Raw genomic sequence first — 19,121 nt, 5'->3', positions numbered from 1 at the left:
ACTCCTTCAAACTTGATACAAGAACTTTACAATGATTTTATGTATATAATCTACTGACCATTTTAATTCTCTATTTCTTTTTCTTAAAAATAAACCCTTAGATCTTAGCTATTAAAGGATTTGCAACAGCGTGATTATTGGGGAAGATCTGAGTTATATATTGACCTGTCTATGTGTCTGGTCTCTTGAGATCAGAACCACGCTTTGTTTTATGAAATTAAAACAAATTTCAGGTATTCAGTAACCACTCATCATGAAGTCTAGTGTCTAGGTGGTGAAATAAGAGCTGGAATGCCTAAGGAGACTGCATTTTTGACTTCTTGTTAACCAGTGTGGTGAGACAGAAGTTTATGTTTGTTACTGGCTTGGTATATCTAATGTTAGAATAACCACCAGGGTGGGTTTGCCCTATTTCTTAGGGGTTTGTCCTGAAACTGGTATTCTCAGCTGTAACACACTGAGGCACAGTGACACAACAGTACTAGCTTTGACTCCCAATTCATCTGCTTCTACCACAACTGATTCAGTACCTTTCTTCATGCTTCCTACTATACGTCAAAATATTTTGGCTTGCCAAACCACATCTCATCTGTTTGTTTTTTTTTTATCAACATTTAGGTCAATATTTACTGAGCACACCCCATATACATTCCTTGGTTAGGAATTTATCAAACACACAGAACTGGAGATGAGGTAAATTTAGAGTATGGACATTTCCCCTGTCCTCTCATCCACAAATGTTTTTTTCTGATTAATGTTACTCTTTTAGTAAGTACTGTGCTTCAGTATTTTGTGTGGAAGACAGCTCATTGCATTGGCGACATAATGTATGAATTTTCTGTGAAAATTCTTGGAATGTGAGCAAAACTGAAGTCTAATTGTAAGCACATTTCTATGTTGTTCTATGCTTCTCTTGTTTATCCATCTATGAAAGATGGTCACATATATAATTATTTTTCTCCTTAAAAATATTTTAGGGAGGTGAAAGTTAGAAATGCTTAAAAAAAACTTTCATGAAATAAGCATGCACATAACCATCCTTTAACCTGCCACATGTGTGATCTCTGGTGACAATCGTAAAGGGTTTTGTAATATTTTGATGAGGGGGAAAAATATACTTGGATGCTAAAACATCCACTACTCAAATACAAAGAGACGAGGAGAAGGAGAACTTTGTGACGCAGGTTTTCAAAGGAGTTGAACAGTTTAGCAGAATTTGACTAGTTAGTCCTCTTCCTCCTATCTCTTTGGTGAGGTTGTTCATTGAAAAAAACAATTTATGGAATTAAATTAACAGCTGTTGATGTAAGATCGCTCGTGTTTTTTAGAATTGAGATTATTAATTTTCTATATGCATCTTATTTTCTCCTAAATGTAATGCGGTTGTAGCATCACAGAATATATTTCTGAATGCTATAATGAAGCTGTCACTGTTCAGGGCAACTGCTCCCATATTCCTCCTCTGTGGTCCAGCAAGGGCACCTACTCTTTGCCTTCCAGCTCCCCAGCGCTCTCTCTCCCTCCTGACCAGAATATTTCCAGGCTGCATAGTTCCCTGCCTATACTATGAATCCCCCAGAAAGTCAGACTGCCTTAGCAGGCCTGCTTTGCTTTTGTCCTCCGAGGCTACAAACAGCACAATTGCCCACAATTAAGTTACCGCTCAGCTTTTTCTAAGCAAGCACACTTATTCTTAAAGAGAAAGCATTTAAGAGAAAACATATTAAAATAATAAAAGAAACTACATACATGCTAAGAAGCTTACTAGAGATCAACCTCCAACTCCCAACGGCTCTGGCATGTGAACAGTCTTTCAAGTCTTTATCATTTTGGGGTGTATTAACAGGAGTGCTGTATTTGAGACATGGGAGGTAAGTCTCCCATTCAACTCAGCACTTGTGAGGCCTCAATTGCAGTATTACGTCTAGGTCTGGGTACCACACTTCAGGAAAGATGTGGACAATTTGGAGAGAGTCCACAGGAGAGCAACAAAAATGATAAAATGTTTCATAAACCTAACCTATAACAAAAGGTTAAAAAACTGGGCATTTTTAGTTTTGAGAAAAGAGAACTAAGGAGCATACCTGACAACAGCCTTCAAATATGTTAAGGGCTGTTACAATGAGGACTGTGATCAATTGTTCTCCATGTCCACTGAAGGTAGGACAAGTAGTTATGGGTTTGATCTGCAGCAAGAGAGATTTAGTTTAGATATTAGGAAAAACTTTCAAACAATAATGGTGGTTAATGGTGGAATAGGCTTCCAAGAGAGGCTGTGGAATCACTATCACTGGAAGTTTTTAAGAATAGGTTGGACGAACACCCACCATCCCTGATGATTGCATGGCTTCAGCATATCTGGAGATATATCTGTACATGGGTTGGAATAATAAAACCATGTTGGTAGTAACAGAAGAAAATTCAGATTTCAAAATCACTTTCTGTGGTGAGACTGAATAGATCTCACTAAGTCAGTAAGGACACGTGTTCATTTATCAGAGTGGTATAGCATTCTACGCTGGGCCTCAGATATTACTGAATATAATCCTTCTTTCCAGGTGGATCCTAAACTAACAATAAGACTAAATGTAGTCAATCCATATATAGCTCAATCCGCCACGACGGCAGAAACAGAATTAACACTGATATTAGAAGGCATTTGAAAAGCCTGAGCAATTTTACAATGGGATCAAATTGAAGAGATAACATTTTTCAATATAGTTATGGGACTCGAGTATGGATGAGCTCAGTACCCTGAACATTCAAAAACATTTCCAGTTTTCCTGTAAAGGAAAATATCAGTCATTAAACATTGATCAGACTGAGTATTTTGCATTCTAAATTTTCTGGTTTTCGTAGTAGATAATAATTGAACGTCATTCTCTATCTTGTCAATTTTCCAGGCATTTACATTCAATCTAGGAATACAAGTACCCATTTTTCTCTTCTACAATTTTAATAACATGTAATAAAATACTTTTTGGACATTTATTTTCCTTCCAGAAGCAACTGTTTTATAGATTACAGATCCCATGATACCTGCCAATTTCTCTACAACACTCAGTGAAAATTACATGGAGGACAGAGGTGAAGAATCTCACCTCTTATATACCCCATCTATCATGAGAGTCCTGCTAATATTAGAAGTGGGAAGCAAACCACAATATCAAGTTTCCCCTTACAGAAACTTTTAGGAGAAATTCACCTCAAATAAGGCAGTAAGATAGGGGAAAAGATGCTCTCTGGAGAGGCACTGTCGTCTATTAGGTAGAGCACTGGCAACCTGGGTTCTAGTCTCAGCTCTGCCTGATGTGCTGTGTGACATTGCACAAATCACTTCCCCTGTTTTCTTTTCTTTATTTTGCTGTCTTGTTTATTTATGCTGTAAGCCAGGTCTATTTCTTACTATATGGCTTCTAACTCAGGCTTTCTTGGCAAAATCTGGAACTGATACTGCTTCCTGTATTTGGATAAGCTAAGCAAAATGATGACCTTCCAGTATTTATTATCAATATGAATTCATTGTTACAAGCATGTATATGCATGAAAAGCAAGTGTATTCCAAAGCTGTAGTTGAGAATCTTAGAGTTGACTGAAAAGAAAAACTCTTCTGGCACTTTTGTTATGAATAAAATCTTCTAGATCAATAAAATCTGAACCGCTCACTTCAGTCTGCCTGTCTGCAGATAGCCTAAGGTATGTCTACACTGCAAAAGAAAAAAAAAGTTCTTAACTTGGGTTAACTAACCCACGTTAGTTCATTCAGCGGTGGACACATTGCAACTCTGCTTTTAACTGGGGTTAGCAGTTCACGTAAAAGCATATAGAGGAATCTGGGTTTGAATTTGAGCTGCTAATCCAAGTTAAAATCTGGTCTGCCAAGTCTTCATTGCTATTTAATCTGAGGTAGCATCATACCTTTTTTCCATGTAGACAGACCTCAAGACAAAAGATGAGAGGTATGATCTATTCCCATCCATCTCAATGGGGTGTTAACTCTGAAATCTGAAGACCACAATGTAACAGTCATATTATTTCATTGTTGACCCTTTTAGTAGAAACACCTAATTAATGTGGTTATCCTATTTTAGGTCACCTTCCCCATATCTCCTTGGCTAACAAACCCAGCTGCCAATACTTCCAGCTATTTCCCTCAACCCGTCATAACTCCTGAAGTGCAGTCAGGAACTAATCAATACAAAAGTCGGCGGCACAGTGAATAAAACCTGAAAATGTGCAGACAGTGTCAAAAAAGTCAAAATAAATATCGCAGAGGCTACTGTACTGAGTGTATTATTCTTTTTCAAATATAACTCAATGAAAATTCATTTAAAAATAAATTAAAGGAAGTTGCTGAACAATTTCCAGTCTGACATCATATATGAAGACTTGTTTGTATGGCAAAGGAAAATGTTCGTATTGCATCACACACACAAATGAATGGTATCAGAGTACTGCAAAAAGAAGTTAGTAAAAATCAAGATTACAAAGAAAGCGAAGATCAACAGTGTCAACATGAAAATCCCAGCCCTAAGAAAATTAGTCTTTTAGCAGAAAGCTTCTTTCGGCACAGTATACCCTGTTTTCATGAAACTGGAAGGATCGGTTAAAGTATTAGTAGAGTCCCGTTACAACAGCTAGGGTCAACAGCAATGGTAAGCAATCTTCCAGGAAGAACTTTATTAGATTCAGGATGCTCCAATATGCTCATGTATGAACTGTTGTGGGACCTAATTAGAAGTTTGGACAAAGATTGAACATTTGATAGCAGAACCATAGGAGAATAGTGAAATCTGGGTATTGATTCAAACAATCACACAGTCCAGATTTTAGAAATACAAAAGTATTCTAATTAGCTCATTTCTAGTTACGTCAGTATGCTCTTCGGAAGATACATTATCTCAGAGGTTAATAGGAACAACAGTCTGTGTGATTAATCTAACAGGCCACAGGATATTACCCTTATATCATAGAAAATATGGCTAAGAGGATTTGTTTAGTAATGAAAAATGTACCTCTTGTTTGTTAGTGGCGGTTTGGATATATCAAGCCCTTGTTAAAAGTTAAAGCCTAGCATCCTGCAAGCACTCTCTTCAAGTTTCCCTGCAATTTAATGCCCTATCCTGCAACCCTTACTCATCTGAACTGCTCTTACATATGCAAATTGACCTCTGAATTCAAAGCAGTCACTTGCATGAGTACGGACTATTCGTGTATGCAAGGGTTGTGTATGCAAAGCACATAAAATCTTTCATATTTTACATGTATGTCTGCATTAAATAGAAACATTTTGTAAGTATCTGTTGTCATACAATAAAAACAGTCCCTCCACTTACCGTACAAAGTGCTCTGTCAACACATTTGAATTACACCATCTCACAAAATTCAGGATTATTCTAAAACACTTCTGAAAATTGGTGCAATACTGCACTTCTCTACCGATACTAATTATGCAATTCAAAAGGATGACAGAGTTTACAAGAATATTTTTAACAATGTTTTTATTTAATATTTGTAAATTTATTTCACAGCAATCGTGTCATACTGGAATAAAACAACCAACCAAAGTATTAGTATGAGAAATTTGCCCTTAGATTTTCCTATGGAAACAACAAAAAGTAGGATAGCTCATAAATTCCGCCCACCTCTTAAAATATGAATGGTAAAAAATTAATCACAAATGGATCAACTGAATTCAGTAGATGCAGGAAACAAATGGTGACAGTTACACAGCCTTGACCAAAAGAAATGGGGGCTTTGGTAGGCCGCTTTTATTCAGTGTCATCAAAGCTACAATACTACAGTAGTGAATCCAATGACTAATGAATCTAATCAATCCACCGATATTTTCCTACAACGGTTGGGCAGGAAAGGAATTCTTTCATAATAAAAGCGTTGGAGTGCTGACTCTCATATTTCTTTTAAGGGTAGAAGCTGGGCAAAGCTATCTTCTTGTGCTATCAAATGAAGTTTCTGTTTCAGGAAGGAAACACTTCATTCCTCAGGGTGAGCTTCTTAAGAAGCAAGAGAGCAAGGGTATTGGCACTTTTAAAACTTTAATTAGGACTATATTTATCATATTACTATATATCTATTTACATAAACATCACCCTCACACCCCAGCTGAGAGGAGCGCTGTACAAATGCATATAAAGACTTGGACCCTGCAAGGAAGAACTTTCAGTATATGGAGCATCCTGTGAATAGGCAAGCAAGTACCTGGCATTGATAGGCTTAGCTACATCCAAGGACTTTGGAGGCGGCTAGACATTTGCCCAGTACTGGGATTAGAGCATCATGATTAAATCTGACTGCAGGGAAAGTTTATGTAAAATGACCCATCTTTAGGGGTGTGACGTTATTGACAAACTGTGACCACATAGATCATTGTTGCAGCCAAGGTCATATAGTGGCACCAAATCTTGTACAAAGCAGGTCCAGTAAGGTGTCTATGAAAAGGTTATGATTTGCTGGTTATGATTATGCTATCTCTATATGTGTACCATTTTTGTAGTTGAAGTTATGAATATTGGCTATGTACTTGTATCTCAATGTGTTTTATTCTAAATAGCATTAGTGAAGCATTTGGTCAGCTTCTTGAGAAAGGAATTTGCAGATTAAGTGTCCAATTAAGAAACATTTAACTGACAATGGACCTTGGGAGACTCCAATCCACATATGAGAAGTCTTCCTGGGAAATTCAAGATAGCATGTGAGCAATGCCTGCCGCCTGCAAACTGAGTCATGCATAAACATGTGACTTGCCCAGGTGGCTACAAACACCATCTTGTTGCTGTGATTTTGCACAGGAGAACAAAGGGGTTTCCACCCACAACAGAAAGAATATAAAAGGCCCTGGAAACCCCTCCATTTTGTCTTCAATCCTGCTTCTTACTTCTGAAGGAACCTTGCTGCAAACTGAAGCTCTGAACAAAGGACTGAATGACCCATCCCGGCTGAGGATGTACTCCAGAGACTTGATTTGAACCTGCAGTTTATTCCATCACTGCTACAAGCCTGAACCAAGAACTTTACCATTACTGTATGTAATTGATTCCATTTAACTAATTTTAGCTCTCATTTACATTTCTTTCTTTCTAAAAATAAACCTGTAGATTTTACACTCTAAAGGATTGGCAAAAGCGTGATTTGTGGGTAAGATCTGATTTGTATATTGACCTGAGTCTGGGGCTTGGTCCTTTGGGATCTAGAGAACCTCTCTCTTTTACTGGAGTAACCACTCGTCCCCATAACAAGTGGCCCTGGTGGTTATACTGGGAAACTGGAGAGTCTGAGGAAATTTCTAGTACTGACTTCTGGTTAGTCAGTTGGGTAAAACTGAAGTCCTCTCTGTTTGGCTAGTTTGGTGTGCAAGGAACCCCAGCCTTGGGCTATAACTGCCTTGCTCTAATCAATTTGTCCTGAATTGATACTCTCAGTTGTATCCTGCTAGAGGCTGCATCATTACAAGGGGTAAAACAAAATGGCTAGAGTTTCTGTCATGTCTTATTCTCCTAGATACTTCTGTTCTGGCATTCCTCAAGCAGAGACTCACTCCTCTGGAACCATCTTTGGTAGCCAAAAACTAGGGGAGAACTTTAAGTGATTGAGTATTGCTTCAAGTATAAATCCACCTGCTAAGCAAGCCAAATTAAAGTGTATCATAACGTTTTCTGGAAGACTAGTTGAATGCATTAGTATATCAATCTTATGAAGTCTTAGAAACACAACATATTTCACAACAATCCCAGAACCCTCAGTGAAGATTCAGACTCCAAGAGGAGGAATTCAGTCCATTTTCGCTGTTACTAGTTTTAGACATCAGGCATTCAGCTGGAAAGAAATGCCTTATTTTCTTAAATAGGTAGACACAGAAAGATCCTGCTTTCTCAGGAACAGACCATTTTATCCTTAAGAACTCCATAAAATATAAGGTCCTGAATTACACCAGCTGTACAAAGAGGGGTCTTTGGAAGTCTAAGAACAGAGATTCATTGCTTTGATTAGAGTGGTGATGTCCTCGTGCTAGAAACAGAAACTCTAAATGAGACGCAACCTCAGAGAAGGAGGAGGAAAATAAAATATTTTGATATCTCTAGAGCAGAATCTTAAAGAGCTCTTTCACTCAGGCTACCTTGGCTTAATTGTAAACTAGACTACCCTCACAAGAGTATATTCAAAATAGACATTGATATTCCAAAATTTTGTGGAGGAAGAATGAGAAGAGACTCAATAATTGAGATCTGCTGATTAGAAACTTCAGTAGGAGTGAGATCAGGATCTTAGAGACAGTGTTGTATCAGAAGAAAGGCAGTAGGGAACTAATCTGACAACAGGGCTTACTCCTCAGAGACCACTTCTCTGACTTGGCGGTGGAGGCGAGATTCCCACCTGAAATAGACGTACTTGCTCATTGAGGTAGCACACTAAAAATAGTAGGTTTCAGAGTAACAGCCGTGTTAGTCTGTATTCGCAAAAAGAAAAGGAGGACTTGTGGCACCTTAGAGACTAACCAATTTATTTGAGCATAAGCTTTCGTGAGCTACAGCTCACTTCCTCAGATGCATATCGTGAAAACTGCAGCAGGCTTTATATATACACAGAGAATATGAAACAATACCTATTCCCACCCCACTGTCCTGCTGGTAATAGCTTATCTAAAGTGATTTCCAGCACAAATCCAGGTTTTCTCACCCTCCACCCCCGCACACAAATTCACTCTCCTGCTGGTGATAGCCCATCCAAAGTGACAACTCTTTACACAATGTGCATGACAATCAAGCTGGGCTATTTCCTGCACAAATCCAGGTTCTCACATCCCCCCCACCCCCATACACACACAAACTCACTCTCCTGCTGGTAATAGCTCATCCAAACTGACCACTCTTCAAGTTAAAATCCAAGTTAAACCAGAACATCTGGGGGGGGGGGGGTAGGAAAAAACAAGAGGAAACAGGCTACCTTGCATAATGACTTAGCCACTCCAAGTCTCTATTTAAGCCTAAATTAATAGTATCCAATTTGCAAATGAATTCCAATTCAGCAGTTTCTCGCTGGAGTCTGGATTTGAAGTTTTTTTGTTTTAAGATAGCGACCTTCATGTCTGTGATCGCGTGACCAGAGAGATTGAAGTGTTCTCCGACTGGTTTATGAATGTTATAATTCTTGACATCTGATTTGTGTCCATTTATTCTTTTACGTAGAGACTGTCCAGTTTGACCAATGTACATGGCAGAGGGGCATTGCTGGCACATGATGGCATATATCACATTGGTGGATGTGCAGGTGAACGAGCCTCTGATAGTGTGGCTGATGTTATTAGGCCCTGTGATGGTGTCCCCTGAATAGATATGTGGGCACAGTTGGCAACGGGCTTTGTTGCAAGGATAAGTTCCTGGGTTAGTGGTTCTGTTGTGTGGTATGTGGTTGTTGGTGAGTATTTGCTTCAGGTTGCGGGGCTGTCTGTAGGCAAGGACTGGCCTGTCTCCCAAGATTTGTGAGAGTGTTGGGTCATCCTTTAGGATAGGTTGTAGATCCTTAATAATGCGTTGGAGGGGTTTTAGTTGGGGGCTGAAGGTGACGGCTAGTGGCGTTCTGTTATTTTCTTTGTTAGGCCTGTCCTGTAGTAGGTAACTTCTGGGAACTCTTCTGGCTCTATCAATCTGTTTCTTTACTTCTGCAGGTGGGTATTGTAGTTGTAAGAAAGCTTGACAGAGATCTTGTAGGTGTTTGTCTCTGTCTGAGGGGTTGGAGCAAATGCGGTTGTATCGCAGAGCTTGGCTGTAGACGATGGATCGTGTGGTGTGGTCAGGGTGAAAGCTGGAGGCATGCAGGTAGGAATAGCGGTCAGTAGGTTTCCGGTATAGGGTGGTGTTTATGTGACCATTGTTTATTAGCACTGTAGTGTCCAGGAAGTGGATCTCTTGTGTGGACTGGACCAGGCTGAGGTTGGTGGTGGGATGGAAATTGTTGAAATCATGGTGGAATTCCTCAAGGGCTTCTTTTCCATGGGTCCAGATGATGAAGATGTCATCAATATAGCGCAAGTAGAGTAGGGGCTTTAGGGGACGAGAGCTGAGGAAGCATTGTTCTAAATCAGCCATAAAAATGTTGGCATACTGTGGGGCCATGCGGGCACCCATAGCAGTGCCGCTGATCTGAAGGTATACATTGTCCCCAAATGTGAAGTAGTTATGGGTAAGGACAAAGTCACAAAGTTCAGCCACCAGGTTAGCCGTGACATTATCGGGGATAGTGTTCTTGACGGCTTGTAGTCCATCTTTGTGTGGAATGTTGGTGTAGAGGGCTTCTACATCCATAGTGGCCAGGATGGTGTTATCAGGAAGATCACCGATGGATTGTAGTTTCCTCAGGAAGTCAGTGGTGTCTCGAAGGTAGCTGGGAGTGCTGGTAGCGTAGGGCCTGAGGAGGGAGTCTACATAGCCAGACAATCCTGCTGTCAGGGTGCCAATGCCTGAGATGATGGGGCGCCCAGGATTTCCAGGTTTATGGATCTTGGGTAGTAGATAGAATATCCCAGGTCGGGGTTCCAGGGGTGTGTCTGTGCGGATTTGATCTTGTGCTTTTTCAGGAAGTTTCTTGAGCAAATGCTGTAGTTGCTTTTGGTAATGTCAAGAATTATAACATTCATAAACCAGTCGGAGAACACTTCAATCTCTCTGGTCACGCGATCACAGACATGAAGGTCGCTATCTTAAAACAAAAAAACTTCAAATCCAGACTCCAGCGAGAAACTGCTGAATTGGAATTCATTTGCAAATTGGATACTATTAATTTAGGCTTAAATAGAGACTTGGAGTGGCTAAGTCATTATGCAAGGTAGCCTGTTTCCTCTTGTTTTTTCCTACCCCCCCCCCCCCCCCAGATGTTCTGGTTTAACTTGGATTTTAACTTGAAGAGTGGTCAGTTTGGATGAGCTACTACCAGCAGGAGAGTGAGTTTGTGTGTGTATGGGGGTGGGGGGGATGTGAGAACCTGGATTTGTGCAGGAAATAGCCCAGCTTGATTGTCATGCACATTGTGTAAAGAGTTGTCACTTTGGATGGGCTATCACCAGCAGGAGAGTGAATTTGTGTGCGGGGGTGGAGGGTGAGAAAACCTGGATTTGTGCTGGAAATCACTTTAGATAAGCTATTACCAGCAGGACAGTGGGGTGGGAATAGGTATTGTTTCATATTCTCTGTGTATATATAAAGCCTGCTGCAGTTTCCACGATATGCATCTGAGGAAGTGAGCTGTAGCTCACGAAAGCTTATGCTCTAATAAATTGGTTAGTCTCTAAGGTGCCACAAGTCCTCCTTTTCTTTTTACTAAAAATAGTAGCACTCGCCACCGTAGTACAGGCCGTGGCAGCAGCAGCACCATTAGGGCCACCTCAAGTACAAACCTAGCCCAGGCAGCCACTGCCCGTGCTCCTGCAGCTACAGTAGTTTTAACCTGCCTGCTCAATGAGAGCTAGCACAAGTATGCCCACTCAAGCTGAGAATCACACTCCTACATCAAGTATAGACGTAGCTTAAGACACACCTGTTCTGTGAAATTCATGATACTAGACGCATGAGTGAAACTCAGAGGCTGACCACATATTATCTGGATTTTCCATCATCTTTTACCATACAAGCAGGGACATCCTGGCAACCAAAGCAAATAGATGTTGATACACCAAAATTGCAACAACAAACCACAGGAGAGCAAGTACCTAATCTTATATTTTTTCTTGTTGATGCATGCTGCACTGACTGTGTCTACTCACATAAGGAGCAAAAAAGTGAGGAGTTTTGACCCTCAGTTTTGAAATCAGTTCACAGAACTTGACATGTGTGTATGTGTGAGAGTGAGAGAAAGACAGGCAGACATTTGCCCCTGTTGAGTAGTTTGCCTACTAATTGAGAGGATGGACTTGGGCTCCAGTCCTACAAAATCCTGCACTGTGCAGAGCCCAAATGACTTCAAAGGCATATGAGTCTGCCCATGTGGAGTCACTGGCAGGATCAGAGCCTACATCTTTAGAGATGAAGAATAAATAGTACTTCTTCCCCCCCACCCCACCTTTTTCATAGGTGTAGATCTGGAAACTAATTAAAAGCCTGTTAGTTATTATTACAACTATTACCAACAGCATTATCTTGCATGTCTATAGAGCTTTTCATCTCAGGATCCCATCGTATTTTACAAGTAAGTAAACTCCACATCACCCAGTCTGGTAATTGCATTTCACTCACTTTACAGATGGGAACACTGTGGCACACAGAGGTTAAGTGACTCGTCCTAGACTATACCCTGGGTCAGCAGTAGAGCTGAGAAAACCCTCCAGAAATCCTGACCCAGACACCTTAGATTTAACCACAAGGGTTACACTCCTAATATTATCAGCATTCTGTTTCCTTCCTAATTTCTATGAGCATTATTACATTCCTCGTTATTTCTTATGGGAAGGAAAAACACAAGGAAGTACAACACAGCATGGAAGAAATAGGTCATACAGTATTTCTGGAGAGTTAGATAACTGACAAAAGTAGGCTTGTGCAACATATTTTCAAGTACAAGTAGCAATACTTCTTCCCGCAGCTCAACGGTGGTATCCTGCATGGGGAACACGGAACTCCACTCAGTATAATGAAAAGACAGGCCTCATTAACTCTTGTACATCTTCTCATTTCTTGGTCATAAATCCTATTACCTTGTATTACAAACTGCCATAAAACTCACAGACAAAAGATAATTTATGCTCAGTGTACAGAAGCTAATGTTTCTGTACTCCCGAGAAGCACAGTACCAGAAAATGAGAAAGTATGAATGTGAAACCTTAAGCCATTCGTACTGAGCATGGGTAGCATGATAAACATGACTCTAAGGGCCTAATGTTCTTCAGCCAGGGTATATCCTAATGGTAATTGACATTAGCAAAATTTCAAGCATAAAAAGTATGGACTGTTACATAAAATATCCTCCTCATAAGAAATGATTATTCCTTATTAAGGATTCTTTTTTCACCACAGAGAGAAATATGATCACTATTCAGTGCGGAGATATGTATTCTATTTTTAGTTTTTTGCTTAAATCATCACACTGGAAACTGTTTCAAAGGAAATGTCACCTGCTGGAGCATCTACTCTACCTCCCTATTTATAGGCAGAGGAATGTGACATACCAAAAGAATATAATTTCCACTATTATGCAATCTTTCCTTTGACGAAACCAAAGTGATTTACAAGTGTTCGGCCCAAAACCAAAGCTCTTAAAGGTATTATTTTAGCCGTTTTACAGACAGGTAAATAAAAAGGCACAGAGAAAGGTTAAGTGACTTACTAAGGGCACAACATGAGCCAGTGGCATTGCTGCTTTCCTGACCTAATCACGTTGTCCACTTCTACAAATTCAGCCATACACAGAATTCAATCTGTCAATTCATTCGGTTAAGATTCACAATGAATGAGGCAGCAGATCACTCTTATAAAGTATAAAAAACTGACATTAAATTGATTTGGTTATATACTTTCATATACTTAAAAACACATTGTATGAACAGGGATTATAAGTGCTTTACCAAAAACATCATCTGTCCTCTGATAGATATATTCATTTATAATACAGGTTACTGCAATGAACTCTACCTGGGGCTACATCTTAAAACAATCCAGAAATTTAAACCAATTAAGAATGTGGCAGCCTCCTTAGCAAGTGGCATATCAAAATGGGACATGACACCAGTGCTCTGGGATCAGCAGTGGCTTCCAGATCTGTTGGATTTTAGGGCACAATGAAAGGATCACCCTTTATTCAGGCTTTTGGGGAAATGAGAAAACTGATAAAGACTGGTGGTTTTGGGTGAGGCAAGATACTTTTGGGGTGTGACTATCTCTGCTGATTATTTCTGAGGGGTGGGACTAGGGAAAGCTGCTGGCTTTATGTTTATGTCACTCTGCTTCTATGTCAAAGATGTGTACAGCATGGGGTAGGTGTACTCTCTATTTTGGTTATAAATAAAAAAAACAAACAACATATAGGGAGGATACATAATATATAGAGAACTATACTATACTCTTATGCTAATAGGAAAGAGTCTAATTTTATATTGGAGCTAAAATGCTTTTTTGCTCATACTTTGCTGTCCCAGAAACCCAACAACAAAAATGGATCCTTCCTCCCAAAGAGAGAATGCTTTCCGATCTGCATGCTACACGAACGTGAAAGATTTCCTAGCAAGACGTTGTCACAGTTAAGGGCAACTGCGCTTGTGTTCTCCCTCTGTGGTCCAGCAAGGGCATCTATTTTTAGGCTTTTGGCTCCCAGCGGTCACCTCTCTTGGGCAGAAAACCCTATATTTTCCCTCCCTAACTGGGATTTTTCCAGGCTACACAGTTCCCTGCCTACATTTTATTATTCCCAGGTAGCCAAACTACCTAAACAGGCTAGTGTCAGTGCTTTCCTTTTCCTTCAGTGGCTATCCACATCATAGTTGCCCACAGTTATAAATTACCACAACTCTTTCTAAGCAAGCATATTTATTCTTAAGGTGAAAGCAAATGCCCTCCATCTGTTGTTCAAAACGGAAAACTTCGGAAGCGATGCCCTGAGGAGAGAGCCATTGTTCGCAGTTCACCTGTTCCTGAATGCTGGAGCTTAAAGGCCCAAGATGTATAAAGAAACAGGCTGATATGCACAGTTTGAGTTCTTGCTCCAAGCTGAAGCTGTTAGGAATTTGTAACCATAGGAAAACCTCTTTGTCAGGTTTAAAGGATTGACCTCCGAGCAGAGGCCTTGTTGGCGTGGAGAGCGATCTCTGGTAAGCTTATTAGTATACAAGTAGGTTCTTCTATTGTTTTAATGGTTTCTCTCTGGTGCTTTCACCTCCCCCCAAGTATTTCCAGGGAATTATACTTCACACATTCCCCCTCACCCCACCCCAAATCATTCTTATCTGCCACATTGTTCAGTATAGTCTTTTGATCATCTAGGCCCGCAATAACACGTAATCTTTGCATTTAATACAATGGACTCCAAAGACACTTAAACTTAATTCAATAGGGTTTTTCAAGGATATTGCAGGACATTGCCACATCTGTCACAGGTGTCCTTATTAATTTTAAAATTTGTCTTTGTGTATCGTGATGTCCCACTTCTTTTATTCCACAGACTTGCATTATTTCAAAAAAAGCCAGTTCATTTCTCACTGTGCTCTAATTCTCTCATACCTTGATTTTAAATTACAAAGAAAAAAGAGCTATCATTTTCTGTAGCTATTTACAAGAGAAACTATCATAATGTAAACGGAAATTAAATTGAATAGGAAGAAAGTACTTCCAATATAGGAATATTATTTATTCCTATTTATAAACTACTTATTTGATCTTATCTGGAAAAGAGAGGGTTAAAATTATTTTCCAAAAGGACCATGGCAGTGGATGGAAGATAATAGAGATGACAAGTTTAAACCAGCAATGGAATGGAATTTTGTGTCAGTTAGCTTTAAGATTGCTGTAAGATTCCTGCCCTCTGAATCTGCCCTTTATTCCTGAATACTGGAAACAGCCCGGAGTTATTAAAGTCATCAGCTGGCAATACTGTACATCAGCCAGAAACTGAGTGAAAGAAGTATTAGCCTGTGCCAATGAAAAACAGTATTAATATATTTTGTAAAAGTGTAATAAAGGGGTAAAAAATCATCAGTAAAAGAAAAAACCCCTTAACACACTGCATAGATAAGTAATAATGATACAAAGGACTTTTGGTTCAAGTTGTTAGGGGGTGAATTATTCCATCAAAAATTACATAATCTTAACTCTGACATTTTAGAAGCCGTTTATAAAAAACAAAGAATTAAAATAGCTACACGATAAAAGCATATATTTTAAATGCTAAACTGGGCATTCCTAATCTTATTGAAAAGCGTCAAAATGCTCTAGCTAGCCTTCTCAAAAGCTTCCTAACATTAATTTAGTGTCAGTACAGTATGTGCAAATCATTCACAGGTAAATTACTTCCCACTTTCAGATTTGATCACAATTATCCTTCAGTCCTGGTTTTCCCTCATTTTGTTCCGTATCTAGCCTTTTAGATCTGCAACTAATAATCACAGTCATTCCTTGTCATAGTGGCAAATGAGCTCCTGTGCCTAGCATCCCTCCTGCAGACAGAGTGCCTCATGTTGATAATGTAGAATTCGCCTCTGTGGATTTAAATCTGCAATCTCTTATAGAACCCCATTAATACCTCTCAGATTACAGTGAAGCATGCATGCATAGTGCAGGCTTGGTCATCAACCTTGCCAGTGTATAGCAAGTTTATAAGACAAACTGGATAAAAGTCTATAGCTAATTAAACTTCTAAAAATCCAGCCATCACAAAAAATATTTCCAAACAGAAGCCAGTAAGTAGCTGTTAGAAAAAAGTTTTTTTTACTCAGATTTTGCTTCTAAATTAAATCTTAAAAGTGAAAGCTTCTCAAGATATCATTTGTGTTATTTTCTGAACCAATAACTGGGTAACAACCTACACATCACAAAACCAACACATTTTTAAATAGATTCCCTCATTTCATCTGGATTTCAGTCAATGAATTGCAGCACTCGGACTATATGAGAATTCTGTTTGACATGTTTGTCAAGCCCTTGAATTTCCTCTTGAGTTTCTCATGTGTCAGTCATATATATTTCTGTTTAAAATGAAAAACAAAGGGCAGAGGGAGCTACACTTAATTCCACTGGAATTTAATTTAAAAGTTCAAAGATATTTCCATTAATAATCAAGCACAAAACTGAATAAAGTTTTAGATCTTACTAACTTTTCACTTTTTTAGTTTCCCACCCTCTATTTAAAATCTGTTTTTGGTGAGTTAATCCTAATCTCTACAGACAGAAGGTGCAAAATATACTATTCCTGCAGGGGTGAGACCATAAGTCACCTCCCAACTGCTAGAAATATATTTTAAATCTAGAATCTAATTCTACAAGTAGAAGCAAGTAGAAGCCCTGCTGAGGGAAATGGCAGTTTTGACTGTTGGAATTACACGATCACGTTTATTATGGTCTCACACTTCATTTCACTTACAGGTTGAAGCAGGTAGATGAGGGAGAAGTCGTGAATAACTATAACTGGAGTGGGAATGGTATTATTTGCATGAAAGAGAGTTTCCACTGATGCCATGACATGGTCAAAGCGTCCTCCAAGTCCACCCAAGGTCACAATCATATCAATCTAAATGAAAAAAAAAACACACCAAGATTTAAAAAGGAGAACTTTAAGAACAATTCTCTAAATACAAAACAAAATATCAGAGTTTATATGACAGGAACACAAACAATGCTTTAACTTCAGAGGCTTTTGCCCAAATGAACAGTCTTTGAACCAGGTATGTTACTCCAGGATTTGGCAATCTGTCTGCTGGTGACTTCTAAGTATCTATGGGCTATTACTGTTTGCAACTCCACTGACTTCCATTAATTTGTGCCTATGTGTTTGTGAACTCACTGGCAGCTCAAAAGTCCCAAATCTTCAGAGAGGTCCTTTAGCTCACATTATTTGCCCATGTGCTCATGAATTAAACCCAACAGCCATAGCTGAGGACACTTTTGAAGATCTATCTGTAGAGGTACTTTCTCTGTGTTCCCATAGCAAAAATAGAGTCTGATATTAATGTCGTTCTAGTACCACTGAATATGATTTTATGTGACTCCTCAGTTAATAAAACTTCATGTATTTGCCAGGGCTGTAGACTAATGCTTTATAAATTCATGGTTAGTGATGGTTAATCTAATAACTAAAGAACAGCTATTAACATCATACATGCACGTAGTATTTTTCATCCAGAGATCTCAAACTACTTTAACAAATATAAGTATTATTGCCATTTTACAAATATGGAAACCAAAGCAAATAAATGCTTATGGGCTATGTGCTGTCACTCTCTTATTGCATAGTATCTTTCTCTAGGAGCAGACCCATCAACTGATTTGGTCTACTCAATCAGTTAAGTATTAGTCAGTGTAAGGATGGCAGAATCTTGCCCTGAGTGATCTGCATTTCGCCCCATAGCAAGTTGGGCTTTCCCAACTTTTCACCCTTTCCCCTTCCCTTATGCTTGTTAAGGAGATAGAAGCGTTGCAGCTGCATGAGAAATGTGGTTGTTTGAAGGATACCCTTTGTGTGAAGAAGTGTTATTTCCCCCCTCCCTTCCTCTCCCAGCTACATAAACGAGCTTGGGGTCATGGCTCCTTCCTTCCTCCCTCCCCTGTGAACTGCTGATTAAGGGAACTTGTGGCTATAATTACTGCAAAGAAATGTATCTTTAAGGTAAAAATGTCTGTATAATATGCTTAATGCTGTAAACAACAAACAGAGTAATTATAGTCAGTATATAGCTATTAATATTCATTATATGGGTGTTCATATCATCAAATAAGGGGTTTGGGAGGGGTTGTAGTAAATGTAGGTATTTACATATTAAGTTAGATAAAAGAGCATCATGTGATTAACTCAGTGCTTACTCGACAATTGGGTTGAGGGGAACAAGTACCGCAATAAAGAAGCCCGTTTACTCAATGCGCCTCTGGGTCCTCCTGCTCATTCTTTCCATCTCTAACAAGTAGCAGTGCCAGGAATAAAAATTCAGGTCACCTGTCCAGTTGTCTAGCCAGTAGAAAACACTGCTTGGAATAGGTCACAGAGTCTGGAGACTGGTTTCTAATCCCAACTCTGTCACTCAACAAGCAAGGCACAACCTCCCCATGTTGTATCTTCCCTTCTCAGTAAAATGGGAACATTTGCCAGTCTTTGTAAAGTGTTTTCAGACCCTCAGGCAAAAGGTATCATCTACATGTAAAGTATGATTATTATTAGCACTATAACATAGGTCAGTTATGCTCAGTAATTATTTATTTTTTTAAGATGCTATTTTCATATTAGCCATGACTAGGGCCTTGCCACAACGCAGCTCTAAAACTTTTACAGTCTGCTTTGACAATGGTCATTTGGTGGAACTTCCAGTATTATAGAGTATTAGTCTACAGCCAGGATGACTACATGACATTTTACTCAACCCATGAGCCATATAATGGTACTTTGTGTATCTGGAATGATATATTAATAAACATCAGCTTCCA

General features: G+C 39.2%; 1 protein-coding gene across 13 annotated transcripts in view; it reads right to left on the bottom strand.

Annotated features, from left to right (window-relative positions):
* TPK1 (thiamin pyrophosphokinase 1) overlaps positions 1-19,121 on the bottom strand; it is a 480,985-nt gene that overhangs the window by 138,536 nt on the left and 323,328 nt on the right. For 9 of the 13 annotated variants that reach the window (XR_012157430.1, XR_012157429.1, XM_073332798.1 and 6 more), the window contains 2 exons: positions 17,071-17,217; positions 2,085-2,186 (listed from right to left, as the gene is read on the bottom strand). The exons of 2 other annotated variants lie outside the window; for them this stretch is intronic. Coding sequence is in view for 9 of the 11 variants with exons in the window: in XM_073332798.1 (XP_073188899.1) it covers positions 2,085-2,186; positions 17,071-17,217 (249 nt within the window). In the remaining 2 variants the exon portion in view is untranslated. The remainder of the gene's footprint in view (positions 1-2,084; positions 2,187-17,070; positions 17,218-19,121) is intronic. 2 more of the 13 variants (XM_073332799.1, XM_073332801.1) reach the window with 1 other exon arrangement.

The sequence above is a fragment of the Lepidochelys kempii genome, chromosome 2, assembly GCF_965140265.1.
Source record: "Lepidochelys kempii isolate rLepKem1 chromosome 2, rLepKem1.hap2, whole genome shotgun sequence".
Classification (NCBI taxonomy): domain Eukaryota; kingdom Metazoa; phylum Chordata; order Testudines; family Cheloniidae; genus Lepidochelys; species Lepidochelys kempii.
This window is presented reverse-complemented; position numbering and strand designations above follow the sequence as displayed.